This window comes from Catharus ustulatus, chromosome 6 (genome assembly GCF_009819885.2).
Source record: "Catharus ustulatus isolate bCatUst1 chromosome 6, bCatUst1.pri.v2, whole genome shotgun sequence".
Taxonomy (NCBI): domain Eukaryota; kingdom Metazoa; phylum Chordata; class Aves; order Passeriformes; family Turdidae; genus Catharus; species Catharus ustulatus.
Genome location: NC_046226.1, coordinates 55,556,267 through 55,572,229, shown reverse-complemented (window position 1 = coordinate 55,572,229; position 15,963 = coordinate 55,556,267). Strand labels below are relative to the sequence as shown.

The 15,963-nt window shown below is 44.0% G+C and overlaps 2 protein-coding genes across 5 annotated transcripts in view; both read right to left on the bottom strand.

The window, feature by feature from the left end:
• Positions 1–4,979, bottom strand: part of LOC116997202 (golgin subfamily B member 1-like) — a 35,000-nt gene extending 30,021 nt beyond the window's left edge. For all 3 annotated transcript variants that reach the window (XM_042779360.1, XM_033061539.2, XM_042779361.1), the window contains exons 1-4: positions 4,936–4,979; positions 2,572–2,629; positions 1,766–1,909; positions 890–1,036 (exon numbers count right to left, since the gene is read on the bottom strand). In XM_042779360.1, the coding sequence (XP_042635294.1) occupies positions 890–1,036; positions 1,766–1,909; positions 2,572–2,616 (336 nt within the window). In that variant the 5' untranslated portion in view covers positions 2,617–2,629; positions 4,936–4,979. The remainder of the gene's footprint in view (positions 1–889; positions 1,037–1,765; positions 1,910–2,571; positions 2,630–4,935) is intronic.
• A 3,984-nt stretch (positions 4,980–8,963) lies between these two features.
• CD59 (CD59 molecule (CD59 blood group)) lies at positions 8,964–14,991 on the bottom strand. 2 transcript variants are annotated; one of them, XM_033063513.1, is made up of 4 exons: positions 14,894–14,991; positions 12,650–12,722; positions 11,853–11,954; positions 8,964–10,593 (listed from the first exon to the last, which is right to left on the bottom strand). In XM_033063513.1, the coding sequence occupies exons 2-4, from the start codon at positions 12,711–12,713 to the stop codon at positions 10,400–10,402; spliced, it is 360 nt and encodes a 119-aa protein (XP_032919404.1). In that variant the 5' UTR covers positions 12,714–12,722; positions 14,894–14,991; the 3' UTR covers positions 8,964–10,399. The 2 variants fall into 2 exon arrangements, with proteins under 2 accessions (XP_032919404.1, XP_032919405.1); XM_033063514.1 differs by lacking the exon at positions 14,894–14,991 and adding an exon at positions 14,698–14,718.
• Between the last annotated feature and the right edge of the window lie 972 nt (positions 14,992–15,963).

The window sequence follows — 15,963 nt, the reverse complement described above, 5'->3', positions numbered from 1 at the left end:
GCTAATTACTGCTAAAAAGGGGACTGGAATGCACAGCAAGGAGACTGACTTCCTCTGGCAATTGAAACTCAAATAATCTGGCAAGCACAGTCCACATATATCAGAGGGAAAACAGGACCACTGGGGGGAAAAAATGTAAATTCAACCATTCCTAAGCATGTTTTTAATCAGAATTTCCACAGCTGTAATTGCTGTTTCATAGAAATTATCTACCATTGCAAAAAATCAAGTGCAATTGCCAAGCATGTTTTGCTAGCCTAAAAAAGATCAGAAGAATAAATAGTTACTGCACATTTTTGAGGAAAACTGGGGACTGCAACAAACTGATTGTTACCATTCTCTTCCAGCACAGCTTTAAAATAAAAATCCCCCTGAAAAACCAAAGCCTCACTAAAGTTATTTTAGAAGCTGTATGAAGTCCTACTTCATACAAGTAGAAATATAAGTCTACTTGCACAACTGTGTATTAAAAACAGATCTGAGACTCTCTTGTTAATAGTAAAACACTTCTGACTTTCCAACACTTAATTTACATTTTGCTAATAAGGACAGTTTTACATTTCCTAAGGAACAAGACAGTTTTTTTTCATTTCTTCTCCAACCCTTATCTGCCTGATTCACATGCATCAAATCTTCGAGTTGCTAACAGGATGAAGGAGTGAGAAATTTTTACTAAGACAATTTGAAGGGAATATGCAAGTTTTTGAACTTCTACTGAAAAACAAAATAATTACATAGAAACACAGATGAACTGACAGCACCCACTCAGTCTACCCTGATCCTAACCTGACTTAGCACAAAATTTGAATTTCCCCAGTGAATCCAGCACGGAAAACAGCCTACAGCACCCCAGAAATTGCATCTGCTTTCAAGTGTGAGAACACCTTACCTTTTTTGGTTCTGCTTTGGCCTCTAAGCCTCCTGCCAGTGGTAACTGCTTCTTAAGTTCTTCCAGCTGTGAGGTTAATGATGCAACCTTGGCTTTGTTCTGCAGCTTCAGCTTGGAAAGTTTGGCATCAGCAGATTCCTTTTCCTCCTACAAACATCAAAGTCATGACAGACTAAATTAGCTACACGGACAACTGCCTGCTTCAATTCTTCCATTTAAAAAAAAAGAGAGAGGGAGAAATCTGAAGTGATTAACAAAAAATATCTTCTCTGAAGAGACATTACAATGTTTCATTTTCATTATTTAATCTTCTCTAGTTAAACTTCGTGCACACAGTGATTACTACCATATAGAATTCAAAACCTTATGATATAAATTTCCCCATTTTTTCATAGCAATACAAATTCTAGGCTTAATTTTTTAACAAGAAGAATGAATTATTTTTTCATAAAAATATACTAAAAGACAGACACCTTCATGACAGCACAAAAGCTTATTTTATTTTGTTTAAAGAGAACTCAATTTACAGTGAGTTTTAAAACATGCAGTATTTTAACACTTGGCTGTTCACATCCACAGAAAGGATGGGCAGAAAGGCCAGAAAGCAATCTCTTGTAGGAAGATATCAACCTTATGACTTTTTTACAAAGAGTAACAAGCCCAAAAAAAGCCTTCAGGATATTAGATATAAATTCCTTCTTGTTCAATCCCAGAACAGAACACATGCTGGGAACAAGCAGCAATGTCTAGACCCCAGAATAGCTCCTTGTGACCATTCCAGAGCTGCTGTAACAGGCTAGAAACTTGTAGAGCACGACAAAAAGGACTAAAGGGGAATTTTAAACAATGGTTTTGACATGAATGCATGCATGGTACCTTTAACTGAAGGTCTTTGCTCCGGAGCTCAGCATCCTTCTCCTTGACAAGCTCCTTTAGCTGTGCCAGCAGCTGCTCAGTGCTTGTCAGCTGCTCCGTCAGATCCGTCACTGCCGTGCTTCCCACATCCCTGGGGCCTGGAGCCTGGGGAGATTAGGGGAATATTCAGCCTGGGCAGATTCAGGGTGCTTTCAAAAAGCCAAATGGGGCACACAGCACTGCTCCTCAAATGCTTGCACCTGGTGTCTCACTTCATTACAACAGTCAGCATATGCAATGTTAAAAACTTCCACGGATTATAGATACTTATAGCAAGCTGTTTTCACCAAGTCACACAGAATTCTAAACCTTATGAACTGCTTCAGCAATACTGGCTTGAAATACAGCAAAACCATCCAAGCATTCTAGGTATGAACACCTGAACTTCCTCATTCACTGGATCTGTGTTGTGGCAGCCAGCAGCGCTCCTAAATAAAATAAACACCCATAAAATATTGATATTGAACTTACTCTATCCAAACACACCCTGGGGATGGAGCTTATGTAACTCCTACAGATGTTTCCTTAAGGCAGGATAAGCAGAGTGAGGACAAGCACAGCAGCTGTGGCAGGCATGAGAGACTAAATATCAAAGAAATAAGAAACAAGGACACAACCTGACTTTTAGAGCCCTAAAACTGTCATGGTAAAACTAATCAAACAGTTGCTTTATATAAGAGAAAATAAATATGGTTAGTGTATGAAAAATGAAAGATTCTCTGTGTCAAAGAGTCTTAAAAAGATATCAGTAGTAATTCAGTACTTACTGCTGTTTTGGAAGGAGAATCATCTCCACTACCCCATTTCCACATAGTTCCACGATGGCTACAGAAACATAAATAATACCACAGTAAGCATCAGGGACTCAAACAACTGTAATAATTCATACTTCTATGTATCTTGTGAAATGCCTGAGAGTGATTTGTTCAGTTCTGACAGCACCTCTGATCTCCACTACCCCACCAGTTGTTGAGAAATAACACTTCTCATTATGTACAAAATATGCATAACATGCCTTTTCTAAAAACTGACAGTTGGTAAAATGCCAATACTTCCAAAAATAATCCAGAGAAGTCTTTAAAGAGTAAATGCCATGAGTATTATTCAGCACAGCTGCCTCTCCAACATATAAATAGAAGATACAAACCACATATAGTTTGCTAATATTTAACCTGACCTTAAACACTGCCTGTCACTGCAGGAAAAGATCAACACAGATTTCAAAAAAAAATCACACATTAAGGTGAAAACCATTAAATAACATCAAACTGCTTGAATTGCTGTGACTGCTGCTTATCTGAAAAGTACAACCAGCACCGCACCTGCTCAGTAATTGTCACTCTCAACTAGCAACACTCAGAGGAAAACCATGTGTGCTTCCCATTCTATATTACAGACTCCAGAACTACAACCCCACAGACCAGGCCAGAATTTGGAAAGCAGTTTACAGCAAGCATTAGCACACAGCTTATCTTTGAAAGAATGCAGCCTGATAGCCTGAAAGCAGTTCATCACTTCAAAGCTCAACCCAGGAATCACAGCCTGCAACCTATGGCCCACATCACCGACAAGGCCAGACTGGATCCTCTAAGGATCTTTTCTAACATGAAAATCAGGCGTGGGGAAGGGAACTGCAGAACCTGTAAGTGAAACCCTCCTCTCCTAACTACTGCAGAGCTATAACATCCAACCTGTTCCCAGTGAAAAGCTCACTTCCAGACACACCAAAGGGTTACCCAGGCACAAAGAGGCCAGAATGACTCACCAGATGGAACACGGTGGTGCATTTGTAAATATTTCAGCTCGTTTCCAGCTCTGAAGAATATTTTGCTGGTCTCACCTGCCAGCATTCCTACCCGAGTACCTCAACTGGTACTTCCTGGTGAATTTTTTATTTACATCAGTGACTAAACTGACAAGTTTTCCAAATCAAGTTGGGAAACAAAACTGATCGGACTTTTCCTACCAGGCATGAAATCAGCCAAGGATGGGTTTTGCTTTTTTTTTCTGGGATAAAATCAGCAAGTTAAAGCTGCAATCCCTCAACTCTTCACCTTCTGCAACTTCCATGAGACACAACAGATGCCACTTAATTTTATAAAATAACTTTCTCCTAATGCTCAAAGTACAACTGAGATTTCAGCTCTGATCACAACAGGATGTTACCAAAATGAAAAGCCCCACTGGCAGCTTTGCCTTTCTACCTCATCCCATACCAGCTGCAGCCAAATCCAGCTAAAAAAAACCTAATCATGTATTATTGATTCATCTGGGCACTTTCCAGCCTCCTCAGTGCCCTGAGTCAGAGAGCACAGGGCCCAGCACATGACAGATCTGGGCAGCAGCTCTTTCCAGCTCTCACTACTGAGGAAGGTGATGGCAGTCCCCTCCCTCCCCTCTGCCTACAGCAGAAAAACAAGCTGTGTAACAACCCAGCTAAGCCTAATATTATTTTAAACCATTTCCCCAATACAGTCTGGTGTTGGAAACACACCCACTGAAAGAAAAACATTCCTATTTAATTATTTTCTCCTAGTACCTGCACACTTTTGCCTTTACCCACCAAGATTCTGGTACTTCTGCTGCACAAACTAGATGTGTCTTCAAAAGATCAGTGCCATATACGAACTAAAAGCTCCTGGACAAAACCTTGGCTAAAATCTGCATGAACTTATAATACACAGCACAAACTGAAGCAGTGTTAATCAAGTCACACACACCCTTTAAAAATATACTGAGACATTCATATGGCTATTACTTGGTCATAAACACGATCTCTTAGCCACACTGACCACATTTAAATATTAATATGAATTGTTACTTAATTCCCATAATAAATGCATCATATATAAATATATATATATAATACAAGGGAAACACTGTTTGGTAAGAGTGGACAAACAGCAGAGCAGGTGCATGTGGGGCGTAGAGAACTCCAATGAGTCATTCCCACCCTTTCCCACATTTCCTGCCCGGCTCCATCGGTGCCTGGTAATAGGAATGCGGACTCCCCCACCTCCCCCGCCTTCCCCCCGAGGGGCTCCGCGGGGCGGGCTCTCACCGGCCGAGGCCCGGGCGGGCCTGCCGGCGGAGGGCAGGACTCTTGCCTTGGCCGCGATGTCCGCGCTCACCTGCGGGGCGGCGGAGGGGCGGCCGCGGCCCCCGAGCCCGCCGAGCGCCCTCAGCCCCGACGCAGCCCCGTCACCGCCGCCTCTGCGGCCCCGCAGCCTCGGCCGCGCCTCCGGCAGCGGCTCCGCCCTCACCCTCCCGCCGCAGCGCCCCCTGGCGGCGCGGAGGACCGCCCGCCTCCCGAGCTGCGCTCCGATCCGGGGGCCTGCTAAGTTCCTGGGTTCCCGAATTTATTTCCCATTTTTCTGTGAGGAAGCAGGGATCTACGAGCCAGATGTACGTCTTCCTACACACCACTACGTATTTATTAACTGCTCGCCACCCTCACAGGAGAGAATTTCTTCCCAATACCTAAACTCTTCAATTTAAAGCCTCAAGGCAAAGGCCGTGGTTCCAGGTTAGACTCTCCTTTAGTTTGTTATATTTACACCTAAACAGTGCCAAAGCCTCCAGTAAAATTCCACCACCTCGGTACATTGCCGTGCATAATGTAACTGAGGGATATTTATAAGTAAAGTTAAAAGACTTTCATACTAGAAAAACCGGCTGATGTATTATTAGGAAAGGGGATTTCCATAACAATAGTTGTATTGATCTCACTTTCTCTAAGTAGAAAACCACCTCCAGCTTGCTACAGGGTAAAACATGCAAGTACAGAAGGAACCTGTGCCTCATATCTGACAGCAGCAGCATTTTTATGTTGCATTTTGTAATCTTTTAGAAAGTCCTTTAATCTGTGTGCAAACTGCAGCTTTCTAGAGATACCTGGTGCTTGGTTACAGCCCCACCATTCCCCAGACAAGCATTGCTTCATCCCACAGAACAGAGAATACACCTCAATTCATGGGATCCTGCAGCATTAGCACTGGGAGCAGGAAAGAAGAAACCCATCAGACTTTGAAAGCCATTTGATTTCAAGATGTGGCTGTCATTTTAATCACTTTAATCTTGTCCTGGTGCAGCACTCTTATCGTCATTCGTTTCGGATGCGAGCTAAACAATGACACTGTGCTTGTTCTCACCCAAGCCCTGACCACTTAGGAACATGACAGCTGATGATGATGGATGCCTGAAGTTCCCTGGAAGACTTTAGCATCTCTGAAAATAGGAGTCTGAGCATGGAATGAACTCCTGAACATCGGGCTTGCACGTGGCACAGAACACTCCTTGCAGAATCCTTTGGAGAATAAGGTTTCTGTAGTTTGCAGCAGTCTCCAAAACAAATTCCATAGTGAATCTAACCATAATATCCATCCTCTCAACCTGTAACCTTTTTGATTTTTTCCCCATCCTGCAGTGTATCCATAGCTTTTCTGCCCCACAGCAGCATCTCTGAATACCTGTGAGAGAGGAGAAAACAGGAGTGCAGGTGCTTCACTCTCATCCCTATCTACCAAAATGGTGTAAGGGGCTGGTTTGAATTGTACCAAGCATCATACCAACCTTGGAATGTAAGGAATGGTGAAGTTGTCGTTCCTGAACAGTGCTAGTGTGCTGGGCTCACAAGGTGCTGGGGTATGTGTTCAGAAGCATCTAAATCAATTCAAGACTGCTTATCCCTTAAATAGAATCAACACTGGATCACATGCAGAGATTTCATTATTCGGGAGGGGAACTTTGCTCCAAATCCTTTTTTAAAAATGCATTCCACTTAGGAGTAAGGAATCAAAACTATTTTTAATTTGTCCTTTCCTAGGCTCCAGGACAGTTTTCCCTATGCTGTAAGCTGTCATACTCATCAAAATAACATCATCTGCAGGTCTTCATTTTATCCCAATGTATAAATTATTCTTGGAAAGACAGGAGTGGAGATGACAACGCACTTCTTTTGGGGATCTCACAGCCAATCAGCTGCTCCCTTCTCCCTCTCTAAAATGCAGAATGGTGTTAGCACTGTGCTGCAACATTCATCTTGTGTGGAGTCAGAAAGTGCAGTGTGCTTGTTCCTGCCTCAATTAACATGGGGATCTCACAGACAACAATTTCTTGGCTGTTTAGGCATAGCCAAACTCCCCTGTAATGCCAGCTTAGGGCTAGCTGTATTTACCAGTGAGATCCAAGCCCTTGGAGACACCAAGAGATTCAGACACATTAAGTTCTCTTCCAGCTGGAGGAACACCGCTGTTGTTAAATGCATTTAATATTTATATTACCGCAGTATCCAGATGCCCCAGTTAGTGCAACAGGAAGGTACTTAATGTGCAGCTCTCTGCTGGGACTTCTGTTATCCCAGCAGCTCCTTTTTGCAAAATAAAGCTGCTCACTGGTCAGCCCCTCATGCCTCTCACACCAAAAAGCAGTGGGAGGAAATTGCTTGCTCTGCCTGTCTGCTCTTCCCCATGCATCTGCTTCTCTTCACAATTTCCTGCATACTGAAATAACAGAGACATCTCACCTCATCTTTGATGAGGGATGGTAAAACTAGAGAAGGATTTCACATAGGATAAAGCCAGATTCTTCTCAACCAGGTGTATCAGCCCCACATTCCTACCAGTACCAGGAGGCTTCCAAGCTCCATGCCCAAGTTCAAGTCAAAGGACACCTGGTCAACACCATGAGGACTTGGAGGAGGAATTAATGGTAAAAACAGATCACAAGAATGACTTCCTGCTGTTGCTGAAGCTTTCATTTGTTATCTTCTCCTTCTTGTTCCTATATAACTTGTTTGTCCACCTCCCCAAAAAAGAGACTGCTGGTTACGAGAGCAACTGAGAAGCAGATGTCGGGCAGAATATTCTTGGATGATCAGATAAGCATTAGTACATAGATAATGCGTAGTGGAATAAAAAAGCACACTCAAAAAGATATGGTTTTAGTCATGACACAAATTTAGAACAGAGCAAACCACTCAGGAAACTACAAAATAAAACCAAAGCAGCCCTGGCAACAGTGACAGGTTACCCAGCACTGCAAGTTACCTCTGCACAGTGGCACAGCCACTCACCCTGAGTTTGTCTGGCACTATCCTGGGTCTTAGAGGACACAGCTGAACCACACAAAATATCTGGCTGATACTCCCACTGAGGGAGGTCCAAAGTTAGGAATCCCTGGGTTTCAGGCACCACTTTGTGACACCCAGCCCAAAGGCTGGGAATCACCCTGTGCTGGGAATCAGGGGGAAAACAGCTTTGCAGAGGACTTGGGAGTCCTGGTAGACTTGGGGTCGAACAAATTTTAATATTTTAATATTTGAACTAAAGCTTTATTGTCTCTCTTGGGTTTAATGGTCCTCTTTGTCGACTGGCCAGCAAATCTGGGCACAACACAGCAGCAGCAGAGGGAAAAATGCCAAAGTTCGAGGAGCAGACACTGTTCAACAAACTGCAGGAGAGGATCCAGCAGTCAGCACAGCCAGACTCAGGAAATGCAAACCCTACAGGAATTAAACTATGTTCTGGTTGATTTTTACAAAAAGAAACTAGCACATTTATAACATAACGACTCATTGCTTAGGCTGCTTTTAGAAGAGAAACAAAAAAGTATGAAAATTTAGACAAAGTGTTCAAGGCTATCAAAAAAGAAATAGTAAAAATGATTGCTTGAAGATTAGACAAAATACAGAGCTTCTTTTTGCATTTATCAAAAAAGGAGAATATTTTATATACACAAGCCGTACAGCAAAGAAGCAAGTTTAAAAGTACCACCATCAAAAAAGAGACTTGGAGGAAATAATGGAGGAAGAAATGCTGCCACCAGGATGACAGAAGCATAAGGAGTCTCTCACCTTGTCCAACAAAAGATATCTCTCTGCTACAAACTTCCCCCCAATTTATATTGAGTCAGTGTTTTAATACTTTTTCACCTGAAATGAGCCCGAGTTTGACAAATGGTGCTGCAGCAATGGAAAAAGTCAATGTGCGGAAATTTCTGTGTCTGTTTTTAATCAGGTAGGACATAATAGTAGGACATAAAAGGGAAGTCTACTTGGAACTTGCTGAGTCTCTGGATGGGAAGCATGGGTACACCTCCCATGGAGACAACTGGAGTTCTGTCCAGCTGTAAATACCAATAAATCACCACACACTCCACGTTCTGCTTTTTTGACGTTTTTATTAATCAAAGACAGGATGACTTCCACATTTCAAGTGATGGGAGAGATCCCAGGACACTCTCATAGCTCCAATAAGCTCAACCAAAAGGTACATTGTGGAATACATCGGGGATTTGGAACAACACCCTTGTTGTGACTGGTGAGCTGGTGTCACTGATGTCACTGGTGTCAAGAGCACAAACGAGGGTCCTCAGCATGACAATATCCCATTGGCAATGGACACAACTCTGGCAGGGATACACCAGCAGCTCCAGAAGAAGAAAAAGAGGATCTGGCATCCCACCTGACTGAGAGGGTCCCCAGGCACTGGAGATTTCCCAAGGTCTGTCTCCACCACAGAGCAGAGCAATGTAAGTATTTCAGTATTTGACCTCTCACACCTACAAATGGAGCAGGTTTTATTCATGCTGTACAAATACACACCTATACTGTGCATTGGCATTTATGGAAAGAAAGTTTTGCAAGATTTTAATACTCTTAGGTGGAAGCTTGAAGGGTTAAGTTTACATGTCACTGTTTTCAACAAAACCCAAAAGCTAACTAGGTGGGGAAGTAACCTACTTGTGCCATTTCATTTCAACTCCTTAGCATTTTATAATCAATTTTCAGTATACCAATAAATACTCAGTGCAAAGCACATGCTCGTTTAAAATCCTAAGCATAGACAATGTATGGGGAAATCAAAAAAGAAGCTATTGCATGTTGTCTACATGCTCACATAAATATATATATATATATATATTAAAAAAAAAGTGTTTCTCACTTACAGCAGTATTTTGGTTTTGGTTTAAAAAATGTAGATGCTTTCTCCCAAAATAACAGCACTTGACAAGGTTATATCATTGGCTTGTAGGGAAAAAAAAAGGTACAGTGATGGGAACAAAGTGTTTACATGAGTTGAAACTGAATATTTCCATTTTCATCACAAAGACTGCAGCAAGGTGCACTTATGATCCAACACTTCTTGTGTTGAGGGCAAATCCACTGCTTGGTTTGTGACAAGGAAGATCCAAAGCCAAACAAATCAAAACCCACAGAAATGCCAACCAAAAATAATGACAGTTTATAGGACAGGGAAAAAAATGACTATTTCCAGCAGAAGAGCTGGAAGTGTTCCTTCTCCTTCACATCACCCACTGGAGTGTGCCCAGGCCCTCCACAAGAGAACATAACTTCACCAAACCTGTTCCCTATGAACAGGGGGACAGATCAAAACACCCAGTAACTGGTAACAACACACATCTCCTTCCCATGAATGGAGACAGTGATTTAACAGACAGAACCTCGGGAAACAACTTAAAATTACAAGGGAATGTTTCTGCCTATGGACAGGAGGTGAAAATATGCAATACAGAAAAGAGTTAAATGGTTTTATGTAATTTCATCTTGAAAGAACAGCTAACAAATCAGGATTATTACATGAGCATCCATAACATGGCCATTACAGAAGCAATACTGAAGGCTGCTTTGTTAACCCCAGTAATTGCACTCTCATTGCACAGGTCGTGTTGGCAGCAAAAGAATTCAAAATTATCCAACATGAAAGAATCAGCAATTTCATTCGTACTGCACTGGGATGACTTCCAGCAGGAGAAAGTTCTCAATTTACCTATGGAACCAAAAAACCAAACAAATTAAGAGAGTATTGACAGTAACATCGTTTTTGGTACAGACAGAAGCAGTGCTTTGACTGCCACTGCTAGAGAATAAAACACTGAGGAGAAGGCAAAGCTCAATCTGTGACAGGGCCCGTGGTGTAAGCACAGATATTGTATGGAGGCCTTGTGGTCTGTGTTGGCATGGCATTGACATGAAATTTCAGGGACAGCTCACTGGGCTTGGCCTCTCACCCTCCCCAGAAGAGCCACTTTTGGTAAAGTCTTGTGTCCTGTAGTCCACTGGCTATTTGTGCCCTAGCATCAGCCCTAGAGTTGTTTTGGGCTTTTTTTGCATGTACAGCTGTGTACTTGCTTTTCTAAGTTCAAGTGTTTAAAAGTTTCCAAATTTGCTTTCACTAGGAATTTAGCAGTGTGTATCCAATTCACCCAGTGGGAAATACAGGGTGGAGCCTGAGTGATACCTGGCATCAGCAGCCAGTTCAGCCTGCATTCTCAGAATCGTTCAGGCTGAACAAGACCTCTGAGATCACCAAGTCCAATCTTGAACCCAGCACTGCCAAACCCTTCACTAACCCATGTCCCCAGGTGCCACATCCACATGGCATCTTTAAATCCCTCCAGGGATGGGGACTCCAGAGCAGCCTGGACCAGCACTTGACAAGGCTCTCAGTGAAGAATGTGCAGAAGACAGAGCAGGAGGAGTAGATAAAGGTGGTAAAACACTGGCACAGATTGTCCAGAGGAATGGTGGATGTCCCATCCCTGGCAACATTCAAGGCCAGACCCTGAGCAACCTGATCTAGTTAAAGACGTCCTTCCTGAGACACAAATCACTTCACCCTCAGAAAAAGAGAATTTATTTTAATAGTGTCCATTCATAAATGACTGACCCATTCAACTACAGCTTTTTTTTATGGGCTACACATCTTTTATCTGTTGTCATAGAGTAACAAATTGTATTTTAAATTTAATGCTGTCTTTTTTTTTTCCTAGCTCCCTTGTGTGGGTTTTTGCTTGCTTATTTTTAAAATCTGGATATACAGCTATTGATGTACATGCTTGTATAGCTACAACTCACCTATCTAAATCATTGCATTATTGCTTGGATATAAGCATGACCTTCAAGAGTATTAGCAAGCTCCTTTTGAGTGAGGCTGAGAAATGCATGCTAGGGCCAGATTAGAGGTGTCCAGGCAATGAAAGCTGATCCAAGTGGGTTTATTTTAGGTCTGTGGGACACTGTACATACCAAATTTCAACTGCAAGCAAGTATCTTCAGATGTTAAGCACGTGCTGTTGGTCCTGCACAGGGTAGGGCTGTTGTCACAGTGGTAACATCTTAAGGTATGACCTAAGACAACAAGGGTTTATCTTCACTGAGTAATAAACTACTGAAACAGCAGCAGCATTAAAAAAAAAAAAAAAAAAAAGAAAAAGAAGAATCATCTAATTGTCCCAAAATATATGCCTGGTTATTAACCCCAAGACTTCAGCTTAAAACTGCTAAACTCAAGACTTCAGTTAAAATTGACAAGCTTATGTCAGTTGAGGCTGACAATTTTTAAAGGCACATCTTGAAGCATGTATTTGTGTCACTTTTAAAAACACCATTATCTGCCTGCAGAACAAGATATTAAATGCTTGTTCTTTTTATCTGCTCTTGAAGACTGCCTTTTCCAGGTTCCAGATGACAGATACTTGCAGCTGAGTTTTATTCTATCCATTTTTTTAACTCAATCTCCTTTCCCTCTCATACTAAACACTAGTTTCCTATTCACACAAGAGGAATCCCATTTCCTAGCAGTAAAATAACCAGTTTTCTGCTGTGTTAAGCAGTATGACATCCTGTCCCTGATTCCCTCTCCTGACCCAAGACAACCAAGACAGAAACTGAGCTCTGCTTTGATGGTTACTGTCATTCCCCACAGTGGCATAAAATAATCCAGGCCTTTCTTGCTGTTTTTTCTTCCTCTGGCATTTTTCTCCATGATTTTCTCAGCCTTGGTCACAACATTAAACCACAAAGTCCCCCTCTCTTCTACTCACCAGAGCCACAAAAAGCAATCAGAACAATGCAGGTGATCAGCAGGATGCAGTTCATCTTGATCATGCTTCTTCCCTAATTTGAGGGCATAAAGAGGTATTACAAGTTTATGCTATTTAAAGGCAAAGTTCCTGGTGATGAACTGAAGTTTCAAGACTTTTTTCAGTATAAAACTGAAAGCACTGGTCAGGAAAAACAGGGAAACACAAGAGAGGAAAGACAGGAAAACACAAGAGAGGAAAATAACTGCACTTTCCAAGGGAGGATTTTTATTCTCAGAACTGATATTTGAGTCCTGACAGGCTCAGATGGGTCTCCTCTCTCCTCTCTGATTACACCATTCAACAGGCCTCCCAATTTCTCACAGCCACAAATGCACCTAACAAAAAGGAAAGGTTTCAAATGCTTTTTCTCTTTCAGCAATTCCCCAGTAACCCTGGAGCCAGACTGCTCTCCTTTCTCCTCTCTCATGGTGTTGCAAAAGGTTTGGCTGCTCTGCAGGAGCTTTTGCCTCTCCCCTCCCAAAATCTGCCCCTCTCACTGAGGGACTGACACAGGCAATAACTCACCAAGTGCCTGCAGCAGTGGCTCAGGTCTCCAGAGCTGCTGCAATCCGTAGGCAGCAGTGAGATGGGGAGGTCAGGAATTTTTTAAACATAGGCAGCTCCAAAGCAGGAGTTCTCAGACAGATTTCTGCACACAGACTCTGAACTACAATCACAGCTCCTACTAAAAAACCTCTGCTTTTGCAGAGTAGGATATTCCAAGGAGGCATCAAGCAGACACAGCAGGAAGAGAAGGACAATACCTGTGCTAGGAGGACATGATTTGTGTTTGTTTTTAAAACCCAAGTGGCATTCAAAGTTCCAAAATATTAAAGGTATTCAGATAACTAGTTTCACATCTGATAAAACTGTAGAGAAAGTCACTGCTCTTAATTCTGCCTGCAGCTCTACAATTTTACATTGGCAGATCTTATCCATGTTAGGATGGAGCTTTTTCCTCCCAGTGACTGTGGACTTGAAAAGATGGGTTCACAGCAAAAAGTATTTAAATGCTTCTCAACCATAAGTCTAGTTAATTTTTCTACTGACAAAAACCCCCAAACCTCATCAAAACAAAAAACCCAAACCTATCCAAAAGAACCTTAAGAATCCACATCCAATGACTAAAAAAAACCAACATGCTCTCCTTTTTCTCCTCTTCGTATCACTTACTGTTGAGTAGAGGGGAAACTATAAAAAACAGAACCATAATGTGCAAGATGAGTTTATTTTCTGGGGTAAACAACTTTGCAAGAAGCCTTTCAAAGGCCAGAGGCTCATCCCACAGTGATGTGGATCTACAGGAGTGCTCTTCAGTCTGGTGGTTACAGCAAGAGCCCTTCTGGACAGCAAACAGAACCACCCTGGGAATCTCTCCATCTTCCAGGAATCCTCAGCCACCCATATGTCAGCAAACAAAAACTGCTTTGCCTTTTAGCAACACCAAGTCGTGACCAGCATAAATGTCAGGCAGATGAATAGAAATCATCAGAACCGGAAAAACAGTAGTAATTCAATGCATCTACGTCTAGGAAAATGAGTATAATTGTTTCAGTCTGAGACATCAGGAAAAGCAATTACTATATATAAACAATTCACAACATGGCTTTAGCAAAGTGAAAGGGGACAACACGTCCTAAACGGAATTTTTTAAATTACTCATATAAGTCATGCATGCCACTGGTCTGAAAGATAAGAAACCGCAAATGCTACAGCACGGAAGGCTCAGTGCCCGGCTGTGAAACAGAATTCTTCTGCAGTCCCACCTGGGGAGGAGGCAGGCGAGCAAGACCTGCCGCAGCTGTCACCGCAAAGGACAGCATGGGGGGAAGGGGAAAGGACCGGGGAAGGGGAGCTCGGGCCGCATCCCTGCGGTCCCGGCTGACCATGGCGGGGCAGTGCCGGTGCCGCTGGCCGCGTTCCACGCCGGGCTCGTCCCTCGGCCCCGCCGCACAGCGCACTGCGGTGCGGCCGTGACTCAGGGCACGGCCAGGGCCGGAGCGCACCTGCCCCGGGCCAGGCACACCGTTCCACCCGAACGCTGCCCCCCGCTCCTCGCAGCTCCCGGGAAAAGCCGCCTTTCTCCCCGCTTTCTGCGCCCTTCTCTCCCTCACAGCGGGGACCCGCGCGCTCCCCCCGCCGCCACCGCTCGGCCTCACGGGCTCCCGGCGCTGCCGCTGCTGCTCTGCTTGTCCCGCTCACCTTCCCCGGGCAAATCCTGCCGTGTGCGGGGAGCGGGAAGGTGATGCTTCCTTTGCCGGGGCTGCCTGTCCCGGAGGCGGCGCCGCCGGGGCGGGGCGGGGCGGGGCGGGGCGGAGCGGCGGCCGGAGCCGCAGACGGAGCCGCAGGCGGGAGAAGCGCTCCCTCAGCACGCTCAGGCCGGCCGAGGGGGATTGCCTGCGCTCCCTGCTCCCCCTGCTCCGGCGGGAGAAGCGCTCCCTCTGGCCGGGGGGGATTGCCTGCTTCCCCTGCTCCCGGAGCCGCAAGCGGGAGAAGCGCTCCCTCGGCTCCCTCAGGCCGGCCGGGGGGGATTGCCGGCGCTCCCTGCTCCCTCCGGCCGGGAGAGCTGTCAGGAGCGCGTGTGCCACCTTCCCCCTCGCGTCATATGGTCATCGCCACACTTTGGTTAAATCCTGGGATGCTTGTGGTTGGAAGGGAACTTCAAGACCATCTCCACTAGCCCAGGTTGCTCCAAGCTCTTTCAACCTGGCCATGGATACTTCCAGGCATGGGGCAGCTACAGCTCCTCTGGGAAACCTGTGTCAGGGCCTCCTCGTGCTCTGATTAAATAATTTCTTCCCAATATCCTATTTAAACCCCACCGTCTGTCACTTAAAATGCATTCCCCTTTGCCCTGTCACTCCAGGCCCTTGTCCAAGGTCCTCTCCAGCTTTCATGGAGACCCTTTAGGTACTAGAAGGTGCTCTAAGGTCTCCCCCTTATCTCCTGGCATGAATTAATAGACTAATGAAAAACCAGGAGTGGAAAGTGCATGTTCCTCCAGAGGGATATGAATATAGATTTAAGCATTCAGAACCCAGGAAAACACTGAACAGTATCACCAGACCTAATACTTCTCCTTTGGGGGAATTGTATACAATAAATTCAGGGGGTGGAAAGAAAGGTTGGGTCTGGTAGGCCTGGGAAAGGGAACTAGGCCCTGGGAACAAATGTTAAGCTTGTCTTTATTAGACCATGTGAAATTGCACCTGCGTAATCATCTTAGGATAAATATTATGATCATAAAATGTAATAATAATTGTTTGGTAAAT

Coding starts and splice junctions, on each gene's coding strand:
- CD59 (XM_033063513.1), bottom strand. CDS start 12,713: ATGATCAAGATGAACTGCATCCTGCTGATCACCTGCATTGTTCTGATT. Junction 11,955..12,649: donor GATTGCTTTTTGTGGCTCTG/GTGAGTAGAAGA, acceptor TTGTTGTCTTAG/GTCATACCTTAAGATGTTAC. Junction 10,594..11,852: donor TTGCTTGCAGTTGAAATTTG/GTATGTACAGTG, acceptor TTGGTTCCATAG/GTAAATTGAGAACTTTCTCC.